We start from the raw sequence: 27306 nt of genomic DNA, 5'->3' as shown, positions 1-27306 counted from the left end.
GCGGTTCAAGCCGCTAGCATATCATTTTAATAATATATTCCAGTTCATTTAATGTAATCACTGGTATTTATAATCTCATTCGACTCATGGAGTATACGCGGTTCTCTTTTGTTCAGCTTTAGTATATATATGGGGCGGAAATCGTTGCTCGGTTAAAGTTAGATCCGCGAGTTAAAAGTTTTCCCACCTATTATGCTTTGAAAGTTACCTACTTACCCTTTCATACACTCAACTCCTCGGAGACTAACCCTCACTTTTAGCCGAAAAACTTCTTTTAAATTTCCTTTGGCTACCCTCACTTTAACAGCTACTTTTTTCTATCCACCTCATCCTTATAGTATACTTCTGTCTTTCTCTCGGGCTTGCCCTATGCGCACTGCTGGTTGGCGTTCTTACATATTAAATCACTCTAGTATTTCCTCGCGGGCTTCTCGCCATTTTTTCTTCATTTTTTTTTCTCTCATTCTAGCCGTTGTGCATTTTCTACAATATATATTTATATATCCACCAAGTTTAATACCTGCGTCGTTTATGACTATTCCCGTTGGCGGTCTTTTCTTTTTCGTTATTAAAAGACACAAGTGGTAATTTGGAAAGTTGCAGCAAAGGCTAATGGAAGTTAGGGGTTTCCATGGCGTAATTTTTTTTTTCACTCTTTGCCGCCGTTGCGCCGCCGCGTCAAATAATTATGCGAAATTTAATTAAAGTATTCGTGTTAAAAGTTTGTACGAGACGTTTGACTTTCTGCTTCTTAGCTTACGTTTTAGGCATAACTGAGCTTTGCTCTGTGAGGAATAACGCCGCCCCCCGCGCCGCCCGATATAGCACGATGAAGGATGACGCTGTATTTTGGTGCGTTTTTTCCTCATCCAGCCCAACTCCTGGATAAGAACGTAGGGGTTTCTCTCTTCGTCGGCGTACAACAGCGTTTATGGGTTTTTACCGACGCTTTTAAGAAATTGTCAAGTTTTTCAGAAAAGGAATTAAAAACAAAGCAGGTACTATTTGAATTGTTTAAATTTGTATGGAAAACTATAAGCAGAGGAGGTTCTCGCTATTAAAGCGTCGGCGTGCATAACGCTTAGCTTGTATAAACTCGTTCTCTAAAGAAATCGACCAGAAATGATGAAATGTTTTATTATAATTTTATTCTTAAGCTGTTTAAAAATTTACCGCTGAGGGTTTCTTTTATCGAGTTCGAATTCGAGGTGAAATGGTACGATAAAAGTGGGCTCAACTTGAGACGAAAATTACACCAGCTTAAATCGATCTTTCAGAAGGGGAGTACCCAAAACGCCAGAAAAAAATTATCTATTTTCAACTGGACAGAGAGGAATTGGAAGGTGATCTCAAAATACACCACCAGCAAAAATTTCAGAGGCTGAAATTGATTTTTAAATTTTCAAAATTTTATCAAATTGACATAGAAGTGTAAAATTTGCTTGATATCATATTTTCGATCTCTCAGTTCAATTGGTGGTGGTTTCGAATTATGCTTCCAGTGGATTTTTGGGTTCTCCAGTTTTTGAAAAAATTTTCAAGCAAGATAAAAATGAAATTCAAAACCTATAAACTCGGTTAGGCACGAATTTTCAAAAAAAATTTCTGCTCGTTCAATTCCAAAATTCTCTTTAGCAATTATTTTTGAATAAAATGAAAAATTCATCGTTCGCGAACGAAAAGATCTGAAATTTGGTTTGTATCCTATTTTTGATCTTCCGATTCGAGTGGTGATGGTTTCGAACTGTTCTGGAACCTCAAACAGATTTTCAAATCCTCCATGTGATCTTCGAAAAAATGTTATAAATGAGCTAAAATCCACTGGGGTCTCCAGAACGGTTTAAAACCATCACCAATCGACTCAATTGTAAGTCAATTTGATAATTTTTATTTTTTTCACGAGAAATGGATCAAATTAAAATTTTTAAAAACTCCAAAAATCCAAAAATGAATTCCAGAGCCAGAAATTTTTGCTCGCGGTGTATTTTAAAATTTTTGAGCTGGTTGAAATACTTTCCCCGTCAGTACATAATCTTCTCTTCATTCGAACGAATTTCACGTCCATTCGATCGAAATGCAAAAGGTATGTACAAATGCCACAGCCTGCACCTTACGTGTGGCTTTTTATAAAAATTTAATCTCCAACTTGGACACAGCGCTGACTGCAAAAGTGACAAAGGCTGGAATAACGAGTACGTGAGCAAGTCATGTAGGATATTTTGACGTATTCGCTGAAAATTACCGTCGCTTACCCAAATCGCGGACATCACGTATGGTTGGCGAGATTAGAGCTTCGGTTGAAATTTACGACGACAGTTGGCAACCAATACTATACCTAGTATAATGTATAACGCCTAACCTTTCCAGACATATGCCACCGTAAGTCTTTTCCGGCTAAGAAAACCAAAACCCCATTAAAATAATTTATTCCGTTATTTCTATCCTCGACGTAATCGGATTTCCCTTCTTTTTTTTGTTCCTCTATTCTTCGCCAAAATACGCGAAAACTCGGTGAAAAAAAAATCCACCACCGTTGAACAATTTTCTGTACACCACGTTGCAAACAGAGTACGTCGAAGTTCACGGTTAATTCATTGTCTATCGAAGCCACTTTCAGTCGACTGTAAAAATACCCCGACTATTCGTCAATTTTACCAAGATTAACAGCAACAAATTTCAAAAACAAAACAATTTCCCTGCTGGAAACATGAAAAAAAAAATCCCAAAAGAAAATAACCGTCAATCTCGTCACAAAATGTCTCGTACACTGTGTCTGTGTACCCGCATAAAGGAATTTTTTTCACACAAAAAAACACAACGTAAAATACAGTGTGCGTTTGTAGAGAGAAAAAAACGAGAAAAACTAACAGTTTTACTTTTAAGCTGTAAATCTAGCGTAATCATCCCTCGAACAAATAACCACCCAGTTTTTAATTATTTCTCTCCCTTTCGGTAACCCTTTGTTTAAGAGCCGTGTTTAACAATTCCTCTCCGGTCTTCGACGTCTCCCTTCGCCTCCCATTCACGCTCACGTTCCATTGATGTACCCGCGCACCTTCATAAATAATCTCGACCTTTCTGTAGGTACACGCCTGCCACTAACAGTTTTTCTTATTTAAATACGGTACATTGGGACCACATACAACAACACCAACACATCCATATTTACAAATGAACCAAACAAGCGGAGGAAAAAAAATGCATACCGATGCTTTTTATGAAACCAAATCGCTACTATACTTGTAAAAATTAAACACAACACGTTCTTTTGATGGTTGTAAGATATATGGAGTAGTAATAATGGAGTTTTTTATGCATTAGGTTCGTATTCCTATCGTAGAAATGATTTTCTTTTGCGTTGGTAATCTCAATTTATGATTTTCAAGTGCCTCGAGTTGAAATTTATAAGCCCAGTAATACCTAACTCTTGACAATTGTATGATTAAGTAAGAATTTAGAAGTCAAATTTAAGTGGAGGGAAAATTACGATGCCTAATTTACGCTGCGAGTTTTGGAAGTAAAATTACTTTTAGCGGTAGCTGGTAGGTTCTTTGAAATGCCACCATAATGTCTCATAACAGAACATTTTAAACAGTTTGACTATAAATTGAACGAAATAAGCATTTTTTGAGGAATTATTATTAATAAAAAATCTCAAATCAAATAATCGGATTTTCAAAATAATTTGGCAATTTTTCATGAATTTTTGAGAATTGAAAATCATTTTTAAACAGCAAAAATACCCATCATCATCATCATCATCATTGAACTTTGACCTGGTGAGCTGTTCAGCCCATCTGGGAAACTATAGAAGAGTTGCTTGCCAATGTATCAAGTTTTTTCTTTGGTCTTCCTCTACTCCTCCTGCCAGTTGGAGTGTATTCTTTGACTTTTCGAGGGTACCGTTCATCAGGCATTCTATCAACATGTTTTCGCCATTTCTTTCTGTAATCTTTCACTCATCTAATGATTGGCTCTGCTCCTAGATCCTTCAGGATGTCTTTGTTCCTTTTCCTATCTCATCTCGTATGTCCTGCCATGGCTCACATGAATCTCATTTATGCTGTGGTTACTCTGCTGTTTATATCCTTTCTCATTGTCCAATTGTCCATGTTTCACTTACATACAGCAGCATTGGTCTTGCCAGCATATTGTAGATTCTTATTCAAATTTCAGCTCTTGACTTTTCTTGGAGGAATGGCTCAGTTTATCGCTCCGCTTACTCTCAGGAATTTATTGATCATAAGTTGTACGTTGACTTCTCCTTCATATGATAAGCTCACACCCGAGATATTTAAAGCTTTTAATTTGTTCCACTAGCAGTCCATTTACAACAAGATTTTACTGAGTATTGGTTCTTTCCCCTCAAAGGCCATCACTTTTGTTTTTGACGACGAGATTCTCATTCCATATTCATCAGCTACTTTCTGAAGGTTGTGCATTGCTCTCTGCAAGTCATCTTTGTTGTCAGCAAAGACCACCTGATCATCAACAAATAGCAGGGTATTAACATGGGTGTCATTGATGTCTAGCCCTTTTGGCTTGGATTTCAGCCATTCTTTAATCATGTTGTCAAAGTAGATGACTCGATTGGGAATGCATTGATTCGTATAGGTGACTCGTTCCCCAATGAATTGACGAATTGATTCATATAAGTGAGTCGTTTGTGAACGAGTTGATTCGTATAAGTGACTCGTTCGCGAACGAATCGATTCATTTACAGTAAAAGCTCGTTATAACGCTCTTCAAGGGACCGGAGAAAAAGAGCGTTGTAAGCCAAAGCGCGTTATAAGCAAAAGTTTTTGTGTGAAAAGGTCTGTCCAGGGACCAGAAGAAATCAGCGTTATAACGAGCTTTTACTGTACTTAATTTTTGATAAATCGTTCACGAACAAATTGAATAATTTTTGGTAAATCATTCGCGAACGAATTCAGACTACATGACATTGGGTATCCCTGTCTTACTCCTCTTCCTATCTTCTTTGCTTCCAACATGCTTCCAGATCTTACTCTTATTACATTATACATGTATATTTCATCAATTAAGCGTACTATTTTGTTCGTTCACTTCAATTTTCCTCGGGATTTCAAACAACTTCTTCCTTTGTACTTGATCGTACACCTTCTCCAGATCAACAAAGCACATGTGGGTTTCTAGGTTGTATTCTTGTCTCTTCTCCATCAGCAGCTTTGTTGCATATACCCCATCTATGCATGATCTTCCCTTTCAAAATCCATTTTGGCATTCCAATATTATTGGCTCCACATGGCTCTAGATTCTTGTCACTAGCATCTTTGCAAGTATTTTGTAAGCAGCATTTAGTAGGCTAATTCCATAGTAGTTTCCTGGGTCATTTTGGTCTCCTTTTTTCAAAATGGGTATTACAATTGCAGTACGGAAGTTTTTGGGTATGGTAGCACCTGATAGTATTTTATTGTAGAAATCTAGCAGTCTCTTCTTAATGGTTATTGTGGTGTTCTTGAATAAGCCTGTTGGTAACTTATCGCTGCCTGGGGTTTTTCTATTTCTGGAGCTTTTCAAGGCTCCATCTAGCTCTTCCCAAGAGAATGGCTCATACTTGTTCTCCTCATGGTTTGCCACTTTGACTTCATTGTTGGGATCACTCCATAGGTTCACATAGTATTCAATCATTTTTTTGCATTGTGGTGGGGCAATGTTGGCTCTGTGTACCTTATCTTCCAATATTCTTTTGATTATTTTGTACACTTTTGGTTTCAGTTTATATGTATCCCTCTCCATGTTCACCATAAACATTTCATATTGTTCCTGCCATGTTTCTCTTATCATCTTTCTTGTCTTGCGGCACTGTTCTTTGTAGCTTCCTTTGTCTTGTTCATTCTTTGAACTCATCCACTTCCTGAAAAGGTTTTGTTTCCTCTTCACTTCTCTTGATAGTTGGTCATTCCAGATTTTCAGCTTTTTGTGGTTTTGTCTACTTGATCTTTTTCCTAATGCCTCCTCTGCTGCTCTCTGTACAATAGTTTTCAGGCATTCCCCTCTCCTTTTCTACATCCTCCTCTATCGGTAGATCTTTTCCAATGATTTCCATTCTTCTTTTGTGCAGCCAGTTTGTTACTGAATCGTTTAATGAGTTGCTGTTCAGCTGCATCTCTCTACATTCAGTTGTCTTTCCTATGTTGTTGGCTCTAATGGCTGCTTCAACAAGATAGTGATCTGATCCAATGTTGTAACTTTGATATGCCCGCACATGTAGCATTGTCTTCTTGGCATGGATTTGAATTTTTTGAATCTATCCTTTTCCAACTGAAACTGATTAAAAATAGCTCTCTGGTTTATTTCAACCCTCCAACAAGATATTTGAAGAATTCGAATCATTCTGGAGCTTCCAGCATTCCAACAACCGCTTTTATGATTCTTAGGATTGGTTTAGAATTAATTTTTCGAAATAAGTCTGTTCAAATTTGTATTTTACTATTTTTACACAATTTCTCCTCAAGAAAATAGGAAATCCAAAAACTGCTGCAGGCTTCAGAACTACTGAAAGCCACCACCAATTGATTCAGAAGTTCGAAAAATAGAATAAAAACCAAATTTCAATTTTCTATGTACCTTATTTAAATCTTTTTTACTAGTTTTTTATGGAAAGCGAACGGGTAGATTTGAATATTCAAAAAATTGCTATACATATATGACATTTTTTCATACAAACCAAATTCCAGCTTTCTACATCATCTTGATCAAATTTCGAGTTTTAAAAAAGAACCAAAGGTAACAATTTTTTGGAGGAAGATGCAGACGAAGGAAATTTATAGTACGTATTGTTCTCGAGGGAAAGAAAATGATCCAAGATGACGTAGAAATTGTCAAAAAAAAAAAGAGGCAGAAATAATCACTGAAACAAATGAAGCTAACACCTCCTTTCAAAGTATATAAAATTTCAAAAGACTCTTCAAAATGAAAGTGAATAATCACACAATAATTAATAACCTGACACGTTCCATACCACAAAAAAAATCGTTCAATTATAATTACAATGCAAATTTTACCCCATTACGTAATTGATACAGAAAAAAATTCAGTCAACCATTTTCTTTTGAACGTTTGTACAAGATGCACTTTGTTCTATGTAAATACCATACTTTCATATTATAACAATTAATAAGCATCCCTAGACACAAAAAGTATCGCATGAAACTTCGCAAGTAGGTACCTATACACCAATCTACCTATCTAACTACCCAACTTTTCAAAAACAAAAGACATTATGTGCTCGAATTGACATCAAAAGAAACTACAAGTAGAAAAGGTATACTGTACAGTGTACAGTATATCTTCCTCGCATGAATGTAAAACCAGAACGGTTAACCAGAAAAAAAAACCTCAACATGGTCAAATTCTCGTCGACTGAGAAAAAATACAGTACAACTTTTATAAGTTAACATTATTTTAATTGGCTGTGCTGGTACAATGGTACATATAACATTTTGCATATATGTGTAGCTACTGTAACTCTTCGCATACAACTAATAATAACAGACGAGAATAGCTTATTTCGTACATTAAGGTAGGATGGGGTTAGATGGTTCGACAGGTCAACACACATCATTGTTTTGTGGTATACCTAGTTTTAATCATCCTAAAAATTGATGTTTACACGTACACTCGTCATTTGCAGGTATCTGTCTCTATTCCCCCCTCCCCCAGTGATCTAAAGTAAATAATTCTTTCATATAAAAGGTAAATTGTACATTGAAAAAAAAAAAAAAAAAACGAACAGAATGTTTCCATTTTTTTCATCCAATTTCTCAATACTATACTTGGCTGTTTTTTCTATGCCATACTTTTCCTAGCTCTATAAGTAAACTAAAATATATAAAGGGAATTTTTTTGCTCTCCGGCCTTTGATTTTTTCTTCAACGTTGCTATTTATATTCGATAAAGTTTGATAGTTTATATACTAAACAGACAGCTTTTTCATTAAGAAAATTTACAAAAAAATCACGATTCGTTGGCTGCACTACAAAGCATTTAGATGTAAAAAAAAATCTATCCCCGCTTCGCGTATTTCCATAATTAAGATAAATGTCGGCCAAAGAAGAATGTTCTCCGTTAAAAATTGATTCGATGGGTGCGATGGCAGCTTCATCTTCTCAAAGAGTTTAATTTCATTTGAAAAAGCCCGCTTTTAGGTTTTAAGGGAAAAAACTGTTGTAAGTCACCTGTCCAAATAATCTGCGTTGCGTTGGCTCTCTGGTGCGACGTTCATTTACCCTCTGTGGCCCTTCTTGCGCGACAGGGACAGGGACAGGGACACATAAAACCTTTCGGACAACCTCAAAGGCCGTGTTTACACTGGCTAAGTAGACAGGCTCGATTAAAGAGTGGAAAGTTGTCTTTTTTTTCGGCGGGTAATACCGTTTCGCAGTCGCTAATATGCATCATGGTTGGAGCTGGAGCTGGAGCTGTGCCCACGACGCGACGGTGGTGCGCAGCATATAATTACAACTTTTATATATATACGTGACTAAAGTACGAAAAAAACGTTACAAATGAATTTCTTCCTTCTTTACAGGTCTGCCGAGTTGGGCAAGAGTAGCAGGGTGTTTTTTCCGCCTTGTGCCGTCAAAATGCTCGTACACGTCCAGGATTTTTCCACTTTCTCTCGACCGGGTCGCGTATTTTCCCTTCAAAAGCCGCAGCTTAATGATTATTTCTTAATGAAACGTTTTGTTTGTTTGGAGAAATTTCGCAGGCGAACGTTTATTTTATTTTTATTTTTTGTTTATGTTTGCGTATTCTCGTATACCTACTTTTGCCATTGGTGAGTAGGTAGGTAGGTAGGTAGGTAGGTAGGGATACCTATATGTATGGTTTAAATATCACGAAAAAACCCGAGACTAATAAACGTTTCGTAAATCATTTTAAAATAATTAAATTTTTTTATCCTTTTCCAAGTCTCTGGGCGGTTTTGTTACCCTCATCAGCGTATTTTTTCTACCCTCACTTCTCCGACTTCCTTTGAATAATTACGTAGGTACGAATGTTTCGAGTTTAACGGTTTGACAGGCGAATAAATGTGACTTTTTGCTGCCTCGTAATGCAGATTTTTATTTATACCCGCATACGAGTACATGTAGGAGCATGGTATGACTATGATGAACGAGATAACTGCTAAATTCATTTTCAACTTTTTAACCCGGATGAGATTAATTTTGATGAATTTTAACAAGACTGCATTCGAAAAGGTTGCTTTGCGGATTGACGAAGTGACGACTTTTTTGTGCTCTTGATAGACCATTGATATAAGAAGAAATGATAGAAGAATTCTTCGATTGTTGAGGTGAAGTTTGAAAATTTAAATTACTGGAGCGGATGAGTTTGAAACACTTCTTGGAGAAATTAAATTAAAAACAGACGTTTTATTTTAATCGTTGGTAATTACCTCCAGTTCTGAGTATTGCTTTCTCAAATGGAATATTGACCTCAAAATGAAAAAATGTTCAATTTTCATATTTTGTTTTGAAGTTTCCAAGAAAAAAAAAACACTCACGCATTTAGCGTAAGAAGACCGGTTTTTCTTGAAATAAAATCTGTTGCGGACGAATTGATCTGTTTACAATCGAATCGAATCATTTACAAACGATTGGTGATTAAATTAATTTATTTATTTCTTAGTGAATCATTCGCTAACGGATGAATTAATTTACGAATGATTCGGTTTTTGTGAAATTATTGTATAGGAATTGATCTGTTTTCAAGCGAAGTGAATCAAATCGAATCGAATCATTCACAACCGATTAGCGATTGAACAAATTGATTTATTTCTAGGTGAATCATTCGCGAACGAATTGAATTTTTTAGTGAATCATTCACGAACGAATTGATTCGTATAACTGACTCGTTCGCGAACGAATCGATTCATTTACTCAATTTTTGGTGAATCATTCACGAACGAATTGAATTATTCTTGGTGAATCATTCGCGAACGAATCGATTCATTTACTCAATTTTTGGTGAATCATTCACGAACGAATTGAATTATTTTTAGTGAATCGTTCGCGAACGAATTGATTCGTATAAGTGACCCGTTCGCGAACGAATCGATTCATTTACTCAATTTTTGGTGAATCATTCGCGAACGAATTGATTCGTATAAGTGACTCGTTCGCGATCGAATCGATTCATTTACTCAACTTTTGATGAATCATTCACGAACAAATTGAATCATTGTTTGTGAATCATTCACAAACGAATTGATTCGTATAAGTGACTCCTTCGCGAACGAATTGATTCATAAATTAAAGAATTGATATCGGTTCAACCGTTCCTGAGAGATTCAATTCTTAATAAATTTTGTGCAAAGTCACCCCATGAAAATTTCCAGAAGCTCAATTTTATTTGCAATTACGCTCGAAAGCTGCGAACTTTTGGATCATGGCGAAAGTCCGACATTATAGGAACTGTGATAGACTTGTGAGATTTCAAGTTTCATGAAAATTGGTTCAGTTGTTCATCAGGGTAATCATTTAAACGTGAAAAATGTCGGAAAAAATGTTGTCGCTCAATAAACTTGGAAGCTTATTTGAACTTTTGAAAAAAAAATTACCAAAAATTGACAAATGGAATTTACGTTTAAAATTTGGCTAAAGATGAATATCATTTCGATTTTTCTGCGAGTATGGTTGTATTTTCGCATCATCCTATCGTTTCTCGTGCGATCAATTAACATTTTACGTGAACTTTACGATCCACCGATTAACGATAAACTTTTCTTCAAAAAGAACTCCGACAAAGGCGACGCGACGTCGTCGGAGGTGCTTTCAAAAGAGAAAAAACTTTCGCTATTTTGCTTCTCGCGGTAACCGCAACAAAGCCGGTTAATTGAATCGGAAAAATAACGACCGTACTTCATATCAAAAAAGGTTAATTGTTCGAGACACAGTACAGCTACATATATACAAGAGTAAAAGAGCCCTTCATGTAAAACTCAGCTCGCAGATTTAAACACTCCGAAGTACATATTTCTAGCTACGAGACGCCTCTGCCTGCAAAAATATGCTTATACGACAGACTGTTAACCGCATCCGATATCGATTACCTGATATCGTTTTTGCAAACTATGCGAAAAGTTTTCTTCTAGTAATTATTAGACCTATCGTTAATTAATTTCGACAAATAAACCACCTAATCGCCGCATGTCTGTCTTTATTTGTCGCATATGCCTTTTTTCTTCGCTTATTTAACCAGATTCCTACGCAGTCCTAATGTTGTGGCGACCAACTTACCTACGCATAAAACCACACATACCACATGCGAACCATCTCACAGTGAAAAGCTAAAGGGCACGCATATATTACACGAAAATCGTGTTGTTTAAATAAAGCTAACGTTATAAATCAACCTTACCATTTACCACAACACTCGGGAGGGTGTGCTCAAAAAAAGTCGTCCATCTACATACCTAGACCTACATACTAATTTGTATGCCTACCATTTATTATAAGTATAATTAGCAGGTAATTTCATTTATTTACCTACTCGCAGCGTTGAGCGCAGACAATCCAATTTATTTATCTGTTAATACATAACTTTAGACTGTTCCTTAGCGAGCATCGAAATTCGAAATAAGAAAATAAATCTTATATATCTATTACACGCTATTTCTTGCATGGACTTCAATTAACGCCTTCGTGGAAAAGAAAACAAAAACGTAGACGAAAGGGTGAAAAAAGGTCTGTCTTGGACGATAAGAAATTAACGCGATCTGACAAATAAACCAAACACCTTTAGCAGATTTCACTCACTTAACATCTTCTCTAGACTATATATAGGTATAGAGCATAGAGTATAATATACAATACAATATCGAAGACGTGTACACACCAGTCACATAATACCCATCTCTCTTATGGCCTTTATCCCGCAAAAAACCCTCTTCGATGCTTAATGTGTTTATACAGGCTCAACAAAGCTAATATTTACTTCCTTCGCGCGCTTTTACTGTTTATACGACAAACTTGTCAACCTTTTCATTTCCTCTTTCCACAGCATTGGCATTTTATAGAAAATACTTAGAGGTGTCTATCGTTGCAGAATTCCTTCGTTGAATGGCGAGTTAGTAGGATGATCTTTACAGGACTTGACTTGGTAAATGTAGTGTTCGAAACTAATTAAAATTACTTCTTCGTTTTAAAGTTCGTCAAAGGTGTTTTGTTCGAGTTTACGGCAGCTTAATTTCATTTTTGGCCTTTTGATGGTCATTTTATCCAAAACTGGAAAATTCTAAAATCATACTGTAGGATTTAAAATGGTTCGAGGCCGCAGCCAATCGATTCGAGAGCCTCGAGAGGTCAAAAAAAGGGCATAATTTCGAACTTTTTCAGATTTTTTTCACCTGAAAAATAAATTATGATGTGAAAAAATGATGATGAGTTTTGTGTCGATTGTTTTTATTTTAGTTGTTTTGGTTCGTCTTAGCATTTTTTTAAAAAAATTTTAAGGGTGTCTACAAGTAGTGAAAGTAGTGAAAAAGTAGTGGTTTTCACCTGTATTTTGCTTGAAAGGGAGTGAAAAATGAAAAGAAATGGTTGGTACTCGTAATTTGAAAAAGTAAATTCCAAAGTTCATTTTTGATCAGTTCTTAATAAAATTGTTTTGAAAATTGGAATTTCCAAAAAAAATCTGAAGGCTTCTAAACAGCTTAAAACCATTCCTCCGAATGCACTTTCACAGATGAGAAAATACTGAATTGCCATTTATCCGAATGCTGAATTTTACGAATAGAAAAATTCTCAAAAAATCGACGACCTTCCCCCTCTTTCTTTCTCTGAAAAGCATATTTGACAAAATGGACCAGAAAGTCTTAATTAAGACGTTTTGACAATTTTGACCAAAAAAAGTTATATTTTGACAATTTTTGCAAGAATTAGAACTTTTTACAATTTATGCGAAAAATTGGCCATTTTGACAATTTAAAAAAAAATTAGAACTTTTGGATCATTTTGAAAAAAATTAGGAATTTTTACTTATCTATTAATTTTGACAAAAATCAGGACTTCTCTCACAATGTTGTCTAAAAATGAGACTTTTTGACGTGCATATATTTCGAAAAATGAGGACATTTCTGACAATTGGCGAAAAAAGGACATTTTTTGGTAATTTTGAAAAAATCACTTTTTCAACGAAAATAATGATTTTTGACAATTTTGGTAAATACAAATAATTAGGGCTGTTTTACAAAAAAATCAGAACTTTTTTGAAAAAAAATTTAAACGTTTTGACAGTTTTGACAAAAAAGCGATATTTTGACAATTTTTGCAAGAAGTAGAACTTTTTTACAATTTATGCTAAAAATTGGCCTTTTTGACAATTTTGAGAAAAATTAGAACTTTTGGATCATTTTGAAAAAAATTAGGAATTTTTACTGATTAATTTTTTGACAAAAATGGGGCCTTTTTTGGAAATTTTGAAAAAATTATTTTTTCAACAAGAATGATGATGACTTATGACAATTTTGACAATAATCAGGACCGTTTTATGGCTAAACTTTTCGACAATTTTGAGGAAAATTAGAACTTTTTTAACATTAAAACTTTTTCAACAACTTTGGCGAAAATGAGGACTTTTTACAAAAAATGTCGAAAAAATCAGGGTTTCTTTTTGTCAATCGAACATTTTTCAAATCCCTGAAAATTCTAGCTCTCCAACTCGAGTTTAAATCATTCTCGCACCCCTCCCTGCATCCCTCCCCCTCCCCCGGTCATAGTAAATTCCAAAAGACTGCAAATTTTAAGTTTTTGCATTCCGATTTTTAAATTTTATCCATTATTATTAGATAATGCCCTACTTAATAGCTGTAACACTCTTCCTTGCCCCAAAATACTTCGAAAAGTACCTAGTTTATTTCTATTTGATCAAATTTCGGTACCTTTAAATTTGCAAATATTCACCTGAAATAAAATAGAAGGATGAAATTCGGTACCCAAGATTTTGTCCGATGTATTTTTGAACACTTCTGAGGAACCCAAGTCAAAACGTACGAGTATGCATGAAAAATGTGCGACAATTGCAGAAGCAAACGATGACGTGCTAATTTGAAAAACTTGAGCATAAAAATATGAAAAATTTCAAAACTTTGGCACATCAAGTGAACTCCATTCAATAAAACAAATTCACTAACTAAGATTAAACGACGTCCACTTCACATCCTTATTCGAATTTAGCAATATTTATAATTTTCTTACAAACGAACTACCCTCTAAAGGCGATTCAATTTATAAAATTGACATCGTCTTATTCACGACGAAGAAATACCTCAACTGTCTCGTTAAGCTTCTTTCCCACAGCTCTTCGGCAAAGTTGAGTAATTTTTTCCCTTCAACATCAAATGTTTGGTTACCTACGCGGAAATTATTAAAAATATGTTTTAAGGCGATTTTTTTTTTTGTTTCTTTTCGCGGTTGTGCTCGATTCACTTAAGAAAATTAATTTCTCGTTAAAGATGTACCACTATTATAGGTAGCTATTTTAAAAGAGGCAAAGGTATGTATCTCGAGGGTGGCATGTTTTTTGCGGTTTCGGAGACGCGAGAGATCTCACAGTCGCATACGACAATTAATTACGATATCCTTTTAGTGTCTCGAAATGGGGATTTTTTTCCATTCGGTTATGAGAGGAGTGGCATTTATCTATGTCAAGAGTGACTTTACTCGGTCGATGGGCTGTTTTCTTTCTCTTTCTCTTCCTCTCTCTCTCTATAAATATGAACTATATCGAAACGATATAAATCACAAAGTTTAAATAATCCATTTGTAAGATTATAACGGAATGCATTGCGTTCTATATACTACGTATATCTGAAGACGAAGAGAAAAAGATAAAAGAACGACAACGGTGGTGCAGTATACAGTATACTATTTCAAATAATGAAAACAGGCAACAATACGAGGCTTTTTTGATAACTAATATACAATATGTAGAAAGACGCGTATACAAAAGAGAGAAATACTCGTACATTCGAAAACTATTACCATAAATCATAAACGATAATATCAGACTGTATATGTGAGTAGGCGATCGTGTACGTTCGTATATCGTTTAAGAGAACGTGAGAGGAGCACGAGGAGTCAGCGACGTTTTACGCAACAAATTGAATTAACTGTTCGCAATCCATTAGTCTCTCGGTTTAGGGGATGAGCGAGTATTTAGTATAAAGTCGGGGTGGCCAAAAGAGAGACCTTTAACTTCTTATACCATACTCAATTTAAGATTTCTGCAGCTTTGTAAGTGTGCAATGTGTACTCGGTGGCGTCTGGAAAAATGCACCGAGAAGAGGGCTTCGGCCATTAATTCTATTAGTAAAAACCGACACGAGCGATCTTAATGCTTCTTTTTGAAAAGAAAATTAAAATCATTGTAGAAATAGCGAACTTATTTAAGACGTTTTCAGAGACTCAGGGTGGTAAAATATACCCAAACTTTGGAGGATTTTTGATAAGAAACGTGCATGCTTTGGGAACCCTGGCGTTATCGATAACGTCGTTATTAAAGTTACTTAGCTGTCTTAGTGTATATGGAGAACCCCTTCTCGATGCAGAAATATTATGAACTGTAACAACCCTCCCTTGTTTTTTTTTCTCTCTCACTTTATGGTTAAATGGTACTTGGATTAAAAATGAACGGGGAATTGCAATTTGTCGTCCTCGTCTCGTTTCGTATTCTCTAATCACGCCTTTTAAAATAGTCGAACGCAAAGGTCGAGTCGAGTTGCCTAGTACTATATCTCGTTCGAAGACAATTTGCCACATCAGGCACTTCCTCACTTTATAGGTACAACGATCCACTCTCTGGGAAAGTATCCGAATACCCCTCGTACGTTTACGTTACGTATATATCGAGTATATATTTTAATTCCCTCGTGCGATAATTGCCGATGAAGCTGGAACTGGAACGAGGATTGCAGAATTGTAATCGCCGTTGTTGGGAATTATTAGCGTCGGAGTCGTAATTGCCAGCCTATGCGACCCTTACGTGTACGCCTAATGTTTACTTTGAGATGGAAATGATTCGAGGAGAGGCGAGATACGTACTTAACATCATCAGAGGATACGTGGAAACATCTGGGTTGCTTGTGTTTTGACGTATGTGCTCGATATTGTTGTAAATTAGGGATGAGAATTGGACTACCTACCAATATTGCAAGAAGTGTTACTGAGCAACTGAGATTTATGATTTTCTCGGGAACTTGGAATAACTTTAAAGATAGAAAGACTGGATAATTTATTTTTTAATTGAAGATGCAAGTGAATCAGTTACATGAAGAGGGTTCTCGCAAAAATTTGTTCTGAGAACGAGGGAGAGGGTGGGGGTATGGGAACGATTTAAACTCGAGTTAGAGAGCTAAAATTTTCAGGAATCTGAAAAATGCCACATTGGCAAAAAGAATACCTGATTTTTTCAAAATTTTTTGTGAAAAGTTCTCATTTTCGACAAAATTGTTAAAAAAGTTTTATTGTCCAAAAAGTTCTGATCTTTCTCAGAATTGTCAAAAAGTTTCACATTTAGCCAAAAGTGTAAAATAGTCCTGATTATTGACAGAAGTCATAATTTTTGTCGAAAAAGTGATTTTTTTCAAAATTACCAAAAAAGATTCCATTTTTGCCAAATTTTCTGAAAAGTCCTCAATTTTCCCAAATGTGCGTAAAGTCTCATTTTCATGCAAAAAATTGTGAAAAAAGTCACGATTTTTGTCAAAGTTGTTAAAAATTTCCAATTCTTTTCAAAATGATCTAAAAGTTCTAATTTTTCTCAAAATTGTTAAAAAACCCCAATTTTTAGCTTAAATTGAAATTAAGTCCTAATTCTGGCAAAAATTGTCGAAATATCCCCTTTTTTTGTCAAAATTGTCAAAACGTCTCAATTTTTATCAAAAAAGTCTGAATTTTTCGAAGTCAACGAAGAAGGTTTCATATTCAGCCAAAATTGTAAAACAGTCCTGATTATTTATTGTCATAAGTCATAACTTTTGTCAAAGAAGTGATTTTTTTCAAAATTACCAAAAAAAAACATTTTTGCCAAATTTTCTGAAAAGTCCTCACTGTTTCCAAGTGTGCATAAAGTCTCATTTCCAGCCAAAATTGTGAAAAAAGTCATAATTTTTGTTAAAATGATTCAAAAGTTCTAATTTTTCTCAAAATTGTTAAAAAAGACAATTTTCAGCATAAACTGAAATGAAGTTCTAATTCTGGCAAAAATTGTCAAAATATCCTCTTTTTTTGTCAAAATTGTGAAAAAAGTCCTGATTTTTTGTCAAAATTGATAAGTAAGAATTCCCAATTTTTTTCAAAATAATCCAAAAGGTTTCATTTTTCTCAAAATTGTCAAAAAGACCAATTTTTAGCATAAATTGTAAAAAAAGTCCTACTTCTTGCAAAAATTGTCAAAATATCGCTCTTTTGAGTTTTGTCAAAATTGTCAAAACGTCTTAATTTTCTTCAAAAAAGTTCTGATTTTTCTGTAAAACAGCCCTGATCATTACCAAAATTGTCAAAAGTCATTATTTTCGTTGAAAAAGTGATTTATTCAAAATTACCAAAAAATGTCCCTTTTTTGCTAAATTTTCAGAAAAGTCTTCATTTTCCAAAATATGCATGTCAAAAAGTCTCATTTTTAGACAAAATTGTGAAAAAAGTCCTGATTTTTTTCAAAATTGCCAAAATGGTCAATTTTTTACATAAATTCTAAAAAGTTCCAATTCTTGCAAAAATTGTCAAAATATCCCCTTTTTTTTGTCAAAATTGTCAAAACGTCTCAATTTTTATCAAAAAAGACTGAATTTTTCGTAGTCAACGAAGAAGGTTTCATATTTATGCCAAACTTGACAAAAAAAAGTCATTGTTTGAGTGTCTACATGGAATTTGTTGGCCGAAAATGACTACCTTTCTAAAATTCTCCCCCCCCCCCCGCCGATCAATTTTTCATTTTTTAAATTTTATTTTGTTGGTTTGGACTTTGTAATTTTTTACATTGAAGTAGGTACATATACGTTTTCATCAATTTAAACCATCACTACATTTTATTCAAGTTGTTGAAATTTCTCATATGTAAGTACGTATTAAAAATACAAAATGAACGAACTCGAAAAATAACCAAATTAAAAATAGAACAATTCAAAAATACATACAATGACAAATTAACAAAAAAAGGAAGATCTTTTTGGCGATTTTGAATAAAAAAGTGAGGCTTGAGAGCAATTTTGGCTAAAAAAAAAACGGGATTCTTGGGTTTAAAAAAACAGAACTTTTAGTTTTAAAAAATTTTAGTTATTTGCAAATTACAGATTTGTTTGAAAATTTCACAAATTTAGGCACTTTTTTATTCAAAAAATAAGAAATTTAAAAAATGGAAAAGATGGGGTGACGGGTGGGTAGAAGGAAGCGTGCTGGTAGACTCAAATTGGTATGTACATTTCAAGCTCGCCCGTTTTTTTTCGAATTCTTGATGCACCTTGTCCTCCCTCTTCATATTAAACCATAAAATTTCGAATTTTTGGGTAGTCCAGAATAATTCTTATAATATGATTTTGATTCAAGCTGCTCACTTGTAAAGCTGGGACATCTCTCCCTGTTATCAAAATCGATCTTCGAGCTGAAAAAACTGAATTCCAGTTTTAAAATTTTTAGATGAACCAATGTATATTTTTAAAATTTAAATCACTGCCCATTCGTTGTTGAAAATATTCGTTCAAAATTAGTTTCTGGCATCCTTATAAAAATTATTAACATGAAGGTAGGTATTAAATATATTTTTTGAAAATTTGTACCAAAATCTGGGGCTCATAAGGCAATTACAATTCATTTGATAGTCCTCACAATGCATCATGGATAATTTTCATATGTCAGAACAGAATGCTTAAGCATGTATGAATGATTACTCCATAAGTAGGTGTGCAGACAGCAGACTGAGTGCCTAGAGATATGCGTTCATTTAATGATGCATTAAGTATCATCATCCATAAAAATGAAATAAAACGTGTGTTTATTTTCCGGTTTACGTATTCACGACATTTTATGACAACTTGACCATGTTGCATAAGAATAACAAAAAAATTCAAACCACAGTTCATGCAGTTGGTAGAGATAGCTGGCTGTAGATGGAAATGCTTTATTCTATTCGTTCTCCTACGTGTGGCATTTTTAATTTAATATAATATTATTCTTATAGGATAACATAGTAGCGGAGGATTATGTACACAATAAGATGGAGTAGATGTGGGGAGGGGGGTATCTCGTGACGGTATTAATTCATACTTGAAAAACTCGTGTTAAATATTTTATCTTCGTTAGGTATACCGAACCTGAAGCTAATCAGGTAGCATATTTGTATTGCGTGACTTTTGTCAACTTGTTAATGAGCTAGAGGATTTATAAACGATGTGTTGATTTTTTTCTTTTCCTTCTTGTGTTACAGAATTTCGACTGCCATAATCATATTCGTGTAATTCAGCCAATGGGAGATGGCTCCAGACTGTATGTTTGCGGTACAAATGCTCATAATCCGAAAGATTGGGTTGTATACGTAAGTACAGTATAGTTTTTCTAATCATTTATAGTACGTGACATGTGATTGGCTCTTCACGATGCATTTGTTCTGCAGAGCAATCTGACTCATTTACCAAGACACGAACACGTACCAGGGATCGGATCAGGTGTTGCGAAATGTCCTTACGATCCTAATGATAATGCTACTGCAATTTGGGTAGAGAAAGGAAACCCAGGAGAATTACCAGCCCTGTACAGTGGCACGATTGCCGAATTCACTAAAGCTGACACGGTGATATTTCGAACCGATTTACACAATTTGACCACCGGTCGGACTGCCTTTTCTTACAAGAGGACTTTGAAATACGATTCGAAATGGTTGGACAGTAAGTACCTATCGAGGATTTACGATAAGCTCTTGTTGATATTCACGTATATATAGTCTGGATGATTTTCGAATTAATCGCACGTCGTCGTCGTCATCATCATCGTCTATACTTCTGCTCGAGTTAATGGATGATGATGAATGAGCGGAATAGAAAAGAGGGAGGCGATGATGATGAAGGGGGAGGGGGTGAAAGATGCGGCGGAATTTTTAATTACCGATAATTGTTCGTCATAAATTGAAATTCCTAAAAGATGGTAGTAATTTTAAACGAACCGTGAAGATGTACCGGATTATTTCCCTTTTGCAGCATCGTTTCACCAGGACGAATGTTTACGTGCAACAATGAACGCACGAGTCGAGCAGACAGATGAATTCTAATTATTTTTATAAGAAGAGAGGGATTTTGGTGTTTTCGAGTAACGTTTAACTATGGTCTTTTAATTATTCGTGCTGGCAACGACGATTATGCTACGAGTATTACCGAGCTTCTGTAGGTACGTTATGATTCGATGAATGGCGCGTGTTTTATGGAAGTAATGGGAGGAATGTGGTTAGGTGCGATGAGATGTTAAGTATGACTGAAATGTCAAGAATATGATGGTTAATGAGAAACAAACGTTTGTGGGTGTACTTACCAAAAACATAATATGGAAAGATGTATTAGTTGCATCGTATTATCCTCCATGCGAAAATGTAGGTTGTCAAATGTAATAATGCTTGTGAGCTGGTATGAGTTCCTCACGCATCTGAGTGCCTGAACCTGCAGAGTTGATGCCAGATTTTAAGAAGATATCAGACATGGGAGGAAATCAGATGGTTCTAAGAAATTTTGTGGAATACTTTGCCTGACAGGTTCAAGTTGGGTTACCAACCCTAAAATTAGAAAATACAAAATTAGGGGCTGTCTTTTTCATTTTGATTTTTGAGGTGGTGTTATTCCATGAATATTGCAGATGAGAAATGATTGAAGGGTTTAACAAAATTATATGACTTGATCTGACCACACCTGATCAGTAATCAGAGCTGATCATTTTCCTTTGGCAAGCTATGATGAAGGATTACAAGTAAGGGTTATTTTTATGGAATTTTTCAAACCAAGTAGGTGCTTCTTAAATCCAACCACGAGTAGTAAAATTTTGCTGCCTATGTTTTTTATTTGGGCCAGATTCCATCCACGATACAATGAAAAAAATATAGGAAAATAGAGGAGTCTTTCAGTACAATGCTGGTTGGATTGTTTTTTTTTTTCATTTTTCCAGAAACAAAAACAAATTATTTTATCGTTTGTTAGGTTAGGTTAGGTAAAGTAAGAATAAAAAGATTTGCAACGCCAAAAAGATGAATTCAGATACCTATTAGAATTTGGAACTATTTCACACCGAAAAAATAAGAACCATCTTCATCATATGCACGACAAAATCCTTCTTGGAAATCATATCAATTTAGGTGCAAACTTGGCCAAAAAATTATACTGTGTACATATACTAGAAGGGTTCATCGTATCAGTGAATTTGCACCAAATATCTGCAAAGAGTATAATGTTCTTTGTGAAAAAATTGGAAGACTGCCATACAAGTCTGAAGTTTTGCCAGTGTTGGTCAGTGCGAAGAATGAGTGACCTTTTGTTGAAGATACAATGAAACCTTTTTGTTCTGCTAGTAAAATAATGCGTATATTTTGACGACAAAAGTTGTCGAAATTTAGGTCTTTTTCACGTTGCAATCGTTATCATAATTATACCTACTCGTAGTCATTTTACGAGTCCGTAAGGACTGAGAATTTTCAAACCAAATGAAGGTTTTCTGTTTTTTTTCCTCCACTATAGTCGTGATAGATTCAAGTTTTTCGAGTATGTTTCGAATCAAGACTGTTATTTTTGAGTAAAGAGGGTAGAACAAAATTAAAAAACTTTCACCGATGGTAATCGTAAAACATTTTTCTCGTCTGAAAATTGCTCCAAAAAAAAGATGCTCTGTATATTTTTTTTCTTCTTAGGCAATTAAGCGTTTCGTCGTCGTCGTTTTCGCGACTTTTTGCAAGTTTTTTTTTTTCGCCTTGTTTCGAGTTTACGTAATTTATAATAAAACAAAAGTACCATCGAAAAATATTCGAATTACAAATTACATTCGTCGCGAGTAAGTATATTTGGACGAGATAAAATTCAAAAGAAAAGTTCGAATTACTTATTCGTGCATATTTTTTGACGGTGTTTATGTGTGCGTATGTTAACAAGCAGGATGTTTGTTTGGTATGTACATGACAGTGCTTTTTCTTTGCGCTTTATTCTTTTCCTCCTCTTTTCCCTTTCTTTACTTTTTTTTTTTTTTGAAATGAATTATTCAAGAAATCTTCTTTATTCGTGAAAATATTTTATTAACTTCGCCCTTCGTCTCTTTGAAATTGGTCTCGGGTTGTGAAAGTTTATTAAATTTTACTCTTTCCGGATTCTTTTGGCAAACGAAACGCGGGCGAGAAAATTTATTTTTCGCATACAACAAAAAAGCAACGATTTGTTAGAAGTTTTAACAGTTTAAAAGTGAAAGGGGGACGATGGCGCAAGGCAGCACGACTAAAACAAGCAACAAAGCAGAATGAATTTGTCAACGTTTCCGCCGCCATCTTCCTGTCTCTGTCTGTATTCCTTTTTCTGTACTTTGCAAGTCCCCTGTTGTATTCCGAGTTGTACACGAACGAGTAATACATACATAGCTTGTAGCTCGCTAAAGCTGACAAAGAGAAGCAAAAATTCTATTTCTGCAACTCGAAGTCGACTCTAGCAACGCGTTCGCGTCTCTCTCTCTTAGTCTCTTTACACCTTATGAACAATCTGAATAGACGTACAGAGAGGCCCGCTCCGGTCGTCATCGGAATTTTCCATCCTGTTGCCCCTCGTCTCGTGTAAACGGCTCGGCGGCTTAAAAAAGTGGCGTTTTGCATCCTGCCGTCGATGTATTTGCATTAGAAGAGTTTTTCCTTTTGTCGGCCTTGTTAATTCGGGCGAAGTTTTTGTAAAACGCGGTTCGTTGATTTTCATTAAGATGCGGTATAGTCGCGGTACGTGCTCGAGGCGATATAGATTTACGCATATGGGTGACGCTGAGTATTCTCCAGGCGTGATTTCTTCCATAAGCTGCCACTTATGAATGTGTGAAATTTTACCACTCGAATTCCCCTTCGAATAAAAACACCCTCTATATATATACTCGTATTCGACGAGTACGGAATATACGAGCGCCGCGTACCAAATAACTCGCTATTACTCCGGCTAAATGAATTTCGTTACATAAATGGGAAACCTCTTTTGTTTATTTTTTTCCATAATCAAGAGAAACTCGAGTGGGATGAGATTGGTTTTCAATGAGCGTGACTTAATGCTGACAAACATATCTCGACTTGAAATAAGAGTGCAATATATGATAACTGTCCCTTTCATATTCGATGTGAAAGTCAATACGTTTACGTATAAATGGCGGATATCGAGTGACTCTCTTCAAGACTGCCAGCAGAAAGGTCACTTATAGTGCTTTTAGTCGTATCTGGATGTCTTGCATCTGCAGTTTGGCAAACTAAACTGCACAATGTAAATAGATTTGCCGAATCTCATGTATGAAGGAGGAAAGTTATTCTGTGCCGCTCGTTTTAGGAGAAGAATCATAGGTACATTTATACTACCTATGTGAACCCTGAAAACTGAAGGAGCATCCAAATCCAAATGGAAAAAAATAGGATCTGATCAAGTAGACCAGAAGACAGACCTCTCTGATCTGAACAAATCTGATTAGATCTTATCAGTATTATGTAAATCTGAATTGATAAAATCACGTCTATTTAAGAAAAACTGATATAATCTTGGTCAGATCAGTTCAGACCCTTCTGATCAGACTCGTTTAAACCTATCTGATCTGATCTCCACACGTCCTAAATCCAACATGATCAGATCAAAAGAAATTTGCTCAGATGCAATCAATTTCCCAATTTGATTAGTTCCGGACATTCCCTGGATCCAATTTGACCTGATGAACAATTTGATCAATGATCAGATTAAATCTAATCAGATCCTGCCTGACATTCTCTAAATCTAATTGGATTTGTTCAAACCTGATATGGCCTAATTAGAAATACCTGATCCGATTTAAACAGCTCCGATTAGAGCTGTGGAAAATAAGCACACTGAAGCGACAACTCAGCTTATAGAAATAAATGTCAGCTAACTGCTGCTCTGAGCCTACATGCTGTACCATGAGCATGTTGTCTTTGATTTAGTCTCTGATGAAAAAACATTTTCTCTGAATGTGTTTCATCTGAGAATGAAATTCCACGTTTTCTGCTACTCTAATAGCATTTTTGTTATGTATTAATGAAACACAGGGCTTTGAACCTGTACCTACCCTACATATATCCAAAAATGTACGAGAATACCCGAAGGAAGATTCATAAATTTCTGTACCCAAACCTGTACCCTTACCATCAACTTTTTAGATATGAACTGCTAGCGGTGCATTCTTAAGGCTATTCTCTATAGAGCGCATTCTGTAAGATTTTTTGGTGAAAAATGGTCAACTTTGGGCTGGGATTGTGCTAAAACTTTTTTTTCTTCAAATTATTTATTTATGGAACTGATACAAGAATCAACAACCTAAAATTATCAAAGCTATTTACAACACTATTTGAAAATTATTTTTAATTTACAGTAATTTGCGTAGTGCACTTAGAGGTTGATAAGGTCCAACATGTGGAGTCTGCTCAGCCTCCTTGTGTCATCACTTTGATCTAAAAGAACTACAGCGTCACAATTTGGGTGTTTATGGAGCTGGTTCACATATGCGTTCGCTTTTCAGTGTATAATTACATCCACTGGTTCTAGTCAGAGGTCACTTCAAAGTTGCTCATTTGAGACAAACCAAGTTGCCTTGGTTATGGCTCTCATGAACTTATTTTGAAAATGCTCAATGACAAGGCGATTTGACTTTTTCCTGACACCCCAAATTTCACATCCATATGACCATGCAGGAAGAAATATGGTTTTGTAAATTAACCGCTTGTTGGCTAAGCTCAATTTAGAGTGACTTCCAATCAACCATTGAAATTTTCAAAATTGTAGGTTCTTATGGTCGCGTTTATTCCTAACATGTTCTTGCCAATTCAGCTTACAATTTCAAACCCGTACCCTTACCATAGACTTTTTAGATATGAACTGCTAGCGGTGCATACTTGAAGCTATTCTCTATGGAGCGCATTCTGTAAGATTTTTTGATGAAAAATGGTCAACTTTGGGCAGGGATTGTGCGAAAACTTTTGAACGGATTTTTCTGGGGTTTGATTTATTTTGCTCAAAAAACATTCAAAAGTGAGGGTATGTTGAGATATTGATATTTTTGATTTAGGACATTTAATGGCTATAATAGGGAATTGAATGGAGGTACTTTAGATGCTCACACCTCTGTTGGAAAAGCAAAATTAGAAAATATGGCTACTTGTAATTACATACCCTCAATTTCATAGATGAAAATATGTATCAGTATTGGTGAAAAAAATTGGAAGAATTTTGAAAATTCACGGAGTAATCCTGGTCTGAAGTTTAGATGAGAGTGGGTCATGAGAAATGAGCACAACAAAATTTGTTCACTTGATTACACACAGTCTTATGAACAAACAATGAAAATAACGAACAAATCGGCTTCATATTTTGACCAGTTGTCGAATTAGAACGCTCTCTGTAGAGTATACCCTTAAGCCAATGGTCTTGAACATAGTTTCTTGGTTGGTTGGTTTGTTGTTTGGCTTCTGCACATGTCTGTCTGAATCTGAAAAATGTGCACAAGATTGACGTTGTACCAAATGACATATAATACCTCAGTGGAACCGTACTGTGGAGGTAAATGTCATAACAGTGCTGGCACATGTGCAGATTGCAACCCTCAACTTACTATGTTCAAGACAATGGCTGCATGTTCAGCTTATGGGCAGCTAGCAGTCCATATTGAAAAGTCAATGACCCGTACCCAACAAAATGAAACAAGGAATACCTATTACCTGTACCTGTACCCGTATCCTATAAAACTATTTTGAACCCGAATACCCGATAGATTGAGAACTGCATTTGGGTATTTATTGAATACCCGTGCCCATACCCAAAAAATTGTGGAATCCCTTACCCAATACCCTTACCTGATCATCTGAAAAGAAATTCTGTACCCGTACCCAAAAACATAAGGATATGAAGCCCTGATAAAACAGGAAATTCATGTAGATTGATTAGTTCACAAAACAACCTTGAGATCCAAAGAACTTCTTTTGATGCTTCATTCTCAGCTATAAGTTCCAATTTGCAACTGGAATCAGCCACAAGTTGCTACCATTTGCTGATCCAGGATATTGCCGCATCTGCAAATTTTATCAGCACAACAGTTGTCAATCAATACGTACTTGGACATCCAGCAAAATCTGAGTTACTGAAGCACTCGAGCTATTTCGAAATTGGATTGTGTTTGTAAACCAATTTGAAACTTATCATACAGGACAGGTATCGTAATCACTTGCTTCAAACAACTGATAAATTTTGAGTCAAAGTTATCATCACTCAAACTCCATCTCGCCAACCTAACATCAAACTGAGATCAAATATAAAATTTAAGTGAATTTCATTGAAATTCTGTCTGCTAAGAGGACATTATTTCTCAAAATAAAAAATATACTTGATATATTCATAGCCATCTCTAAAGGTCAATGAAAATAGACTTCTATTAAGATTCCAAAATTTTTGTGAGTTGTCCCAACCTTAGAATCATGATAAGATCTTACCTATAGGCCTTATTTTTTTTTCTGTTTCAAGAAAAATTAGGCTGATTGTAGTTCATGGTCAAAGGTACAATAACCACAGGTCCCCTTGGACTAAAATAGTGACATATTATTCCGTGAATATTAGCGCTTCTATTGGCTGTAAAAGGCTGAAATTGTCATGGTGGGCGTCTGAAGGTTCAAGGTTCCATGTGTAAAAATTTTATTTTTATTGATTCACTGCGAATGGAAAAACGAGCTCAGAACTGAAAATAGTACCAAGGCACAACACCTTCCCTGCTTTTTCAGAATTTCGATCTGTTTCGTGTGCTTTATCTACTTGATTGGAAGCTTCCTCATTCATAATCATTAGTGCACGCAACAATTTGGCGGTCTACCTTCAGAAGCGCAATTGCATCTTTGGTTCCTTTCTTTGCTATGTTACTTATTATTTTGCAACTGTGACCTGTGACTTTCATGATTGGATCAATTGACAATCTCATCCCATCAAAATCTAATAAATAATTCCAGTAAAAAAGGACTATAAACTTAAACTACTTATTTTAATGGGGATGTTTCAAAAAATTAATGTAGGTACGAGTACATTTTACTCACGTAGTA

The 27306-nt window shown here is 35.3% G+C and overlaps 1 protein-coding gene across 2 annotated transcripts in view; it reads left to right on the top strand.

Annotated features, from left to right (window-relative positions):
- The window catches only part of Sema2a (Semaphorin 2a), a 515491-nt gene that overhangs the window by 479803 nt on the left and 8382 nt on the right, over positions 1-27306 (top strand). For both annotated transcript variants that reach the window (XM_065367946.1, XM_065367944.1), the window contains 2 exons: positions 19450-19557; positions 19636-19906. In XM_065367946.1, the coding sequence (XP_065224018.1) occupies positions 19450-19557; positions 19636-19906 (379 nt within the window). The remainder of the gene's footprint in view (positions 1-19449; positions 19558-19635; positions 19907-27306) is intronic.

The sequence above is a fragment of the Planococcus citri genome, chromosome 5, assembly GCF_950023065.1.
Source record: "Planococcus citri chromosome 5, ihPlaCitr1.1, whole genome shotgun sequence".
Taxonomy (NCBI): Eukaryota; Metazoa; Arthropoda; class Insecta; order Hemiptera; family Pseudococcidae; genus Planococcus; species Planococcus citri.
Note: the sequence above shows the minus strand (reverse complement) of the source record. Positions and strands in the feature narration are given on the sequence as shown.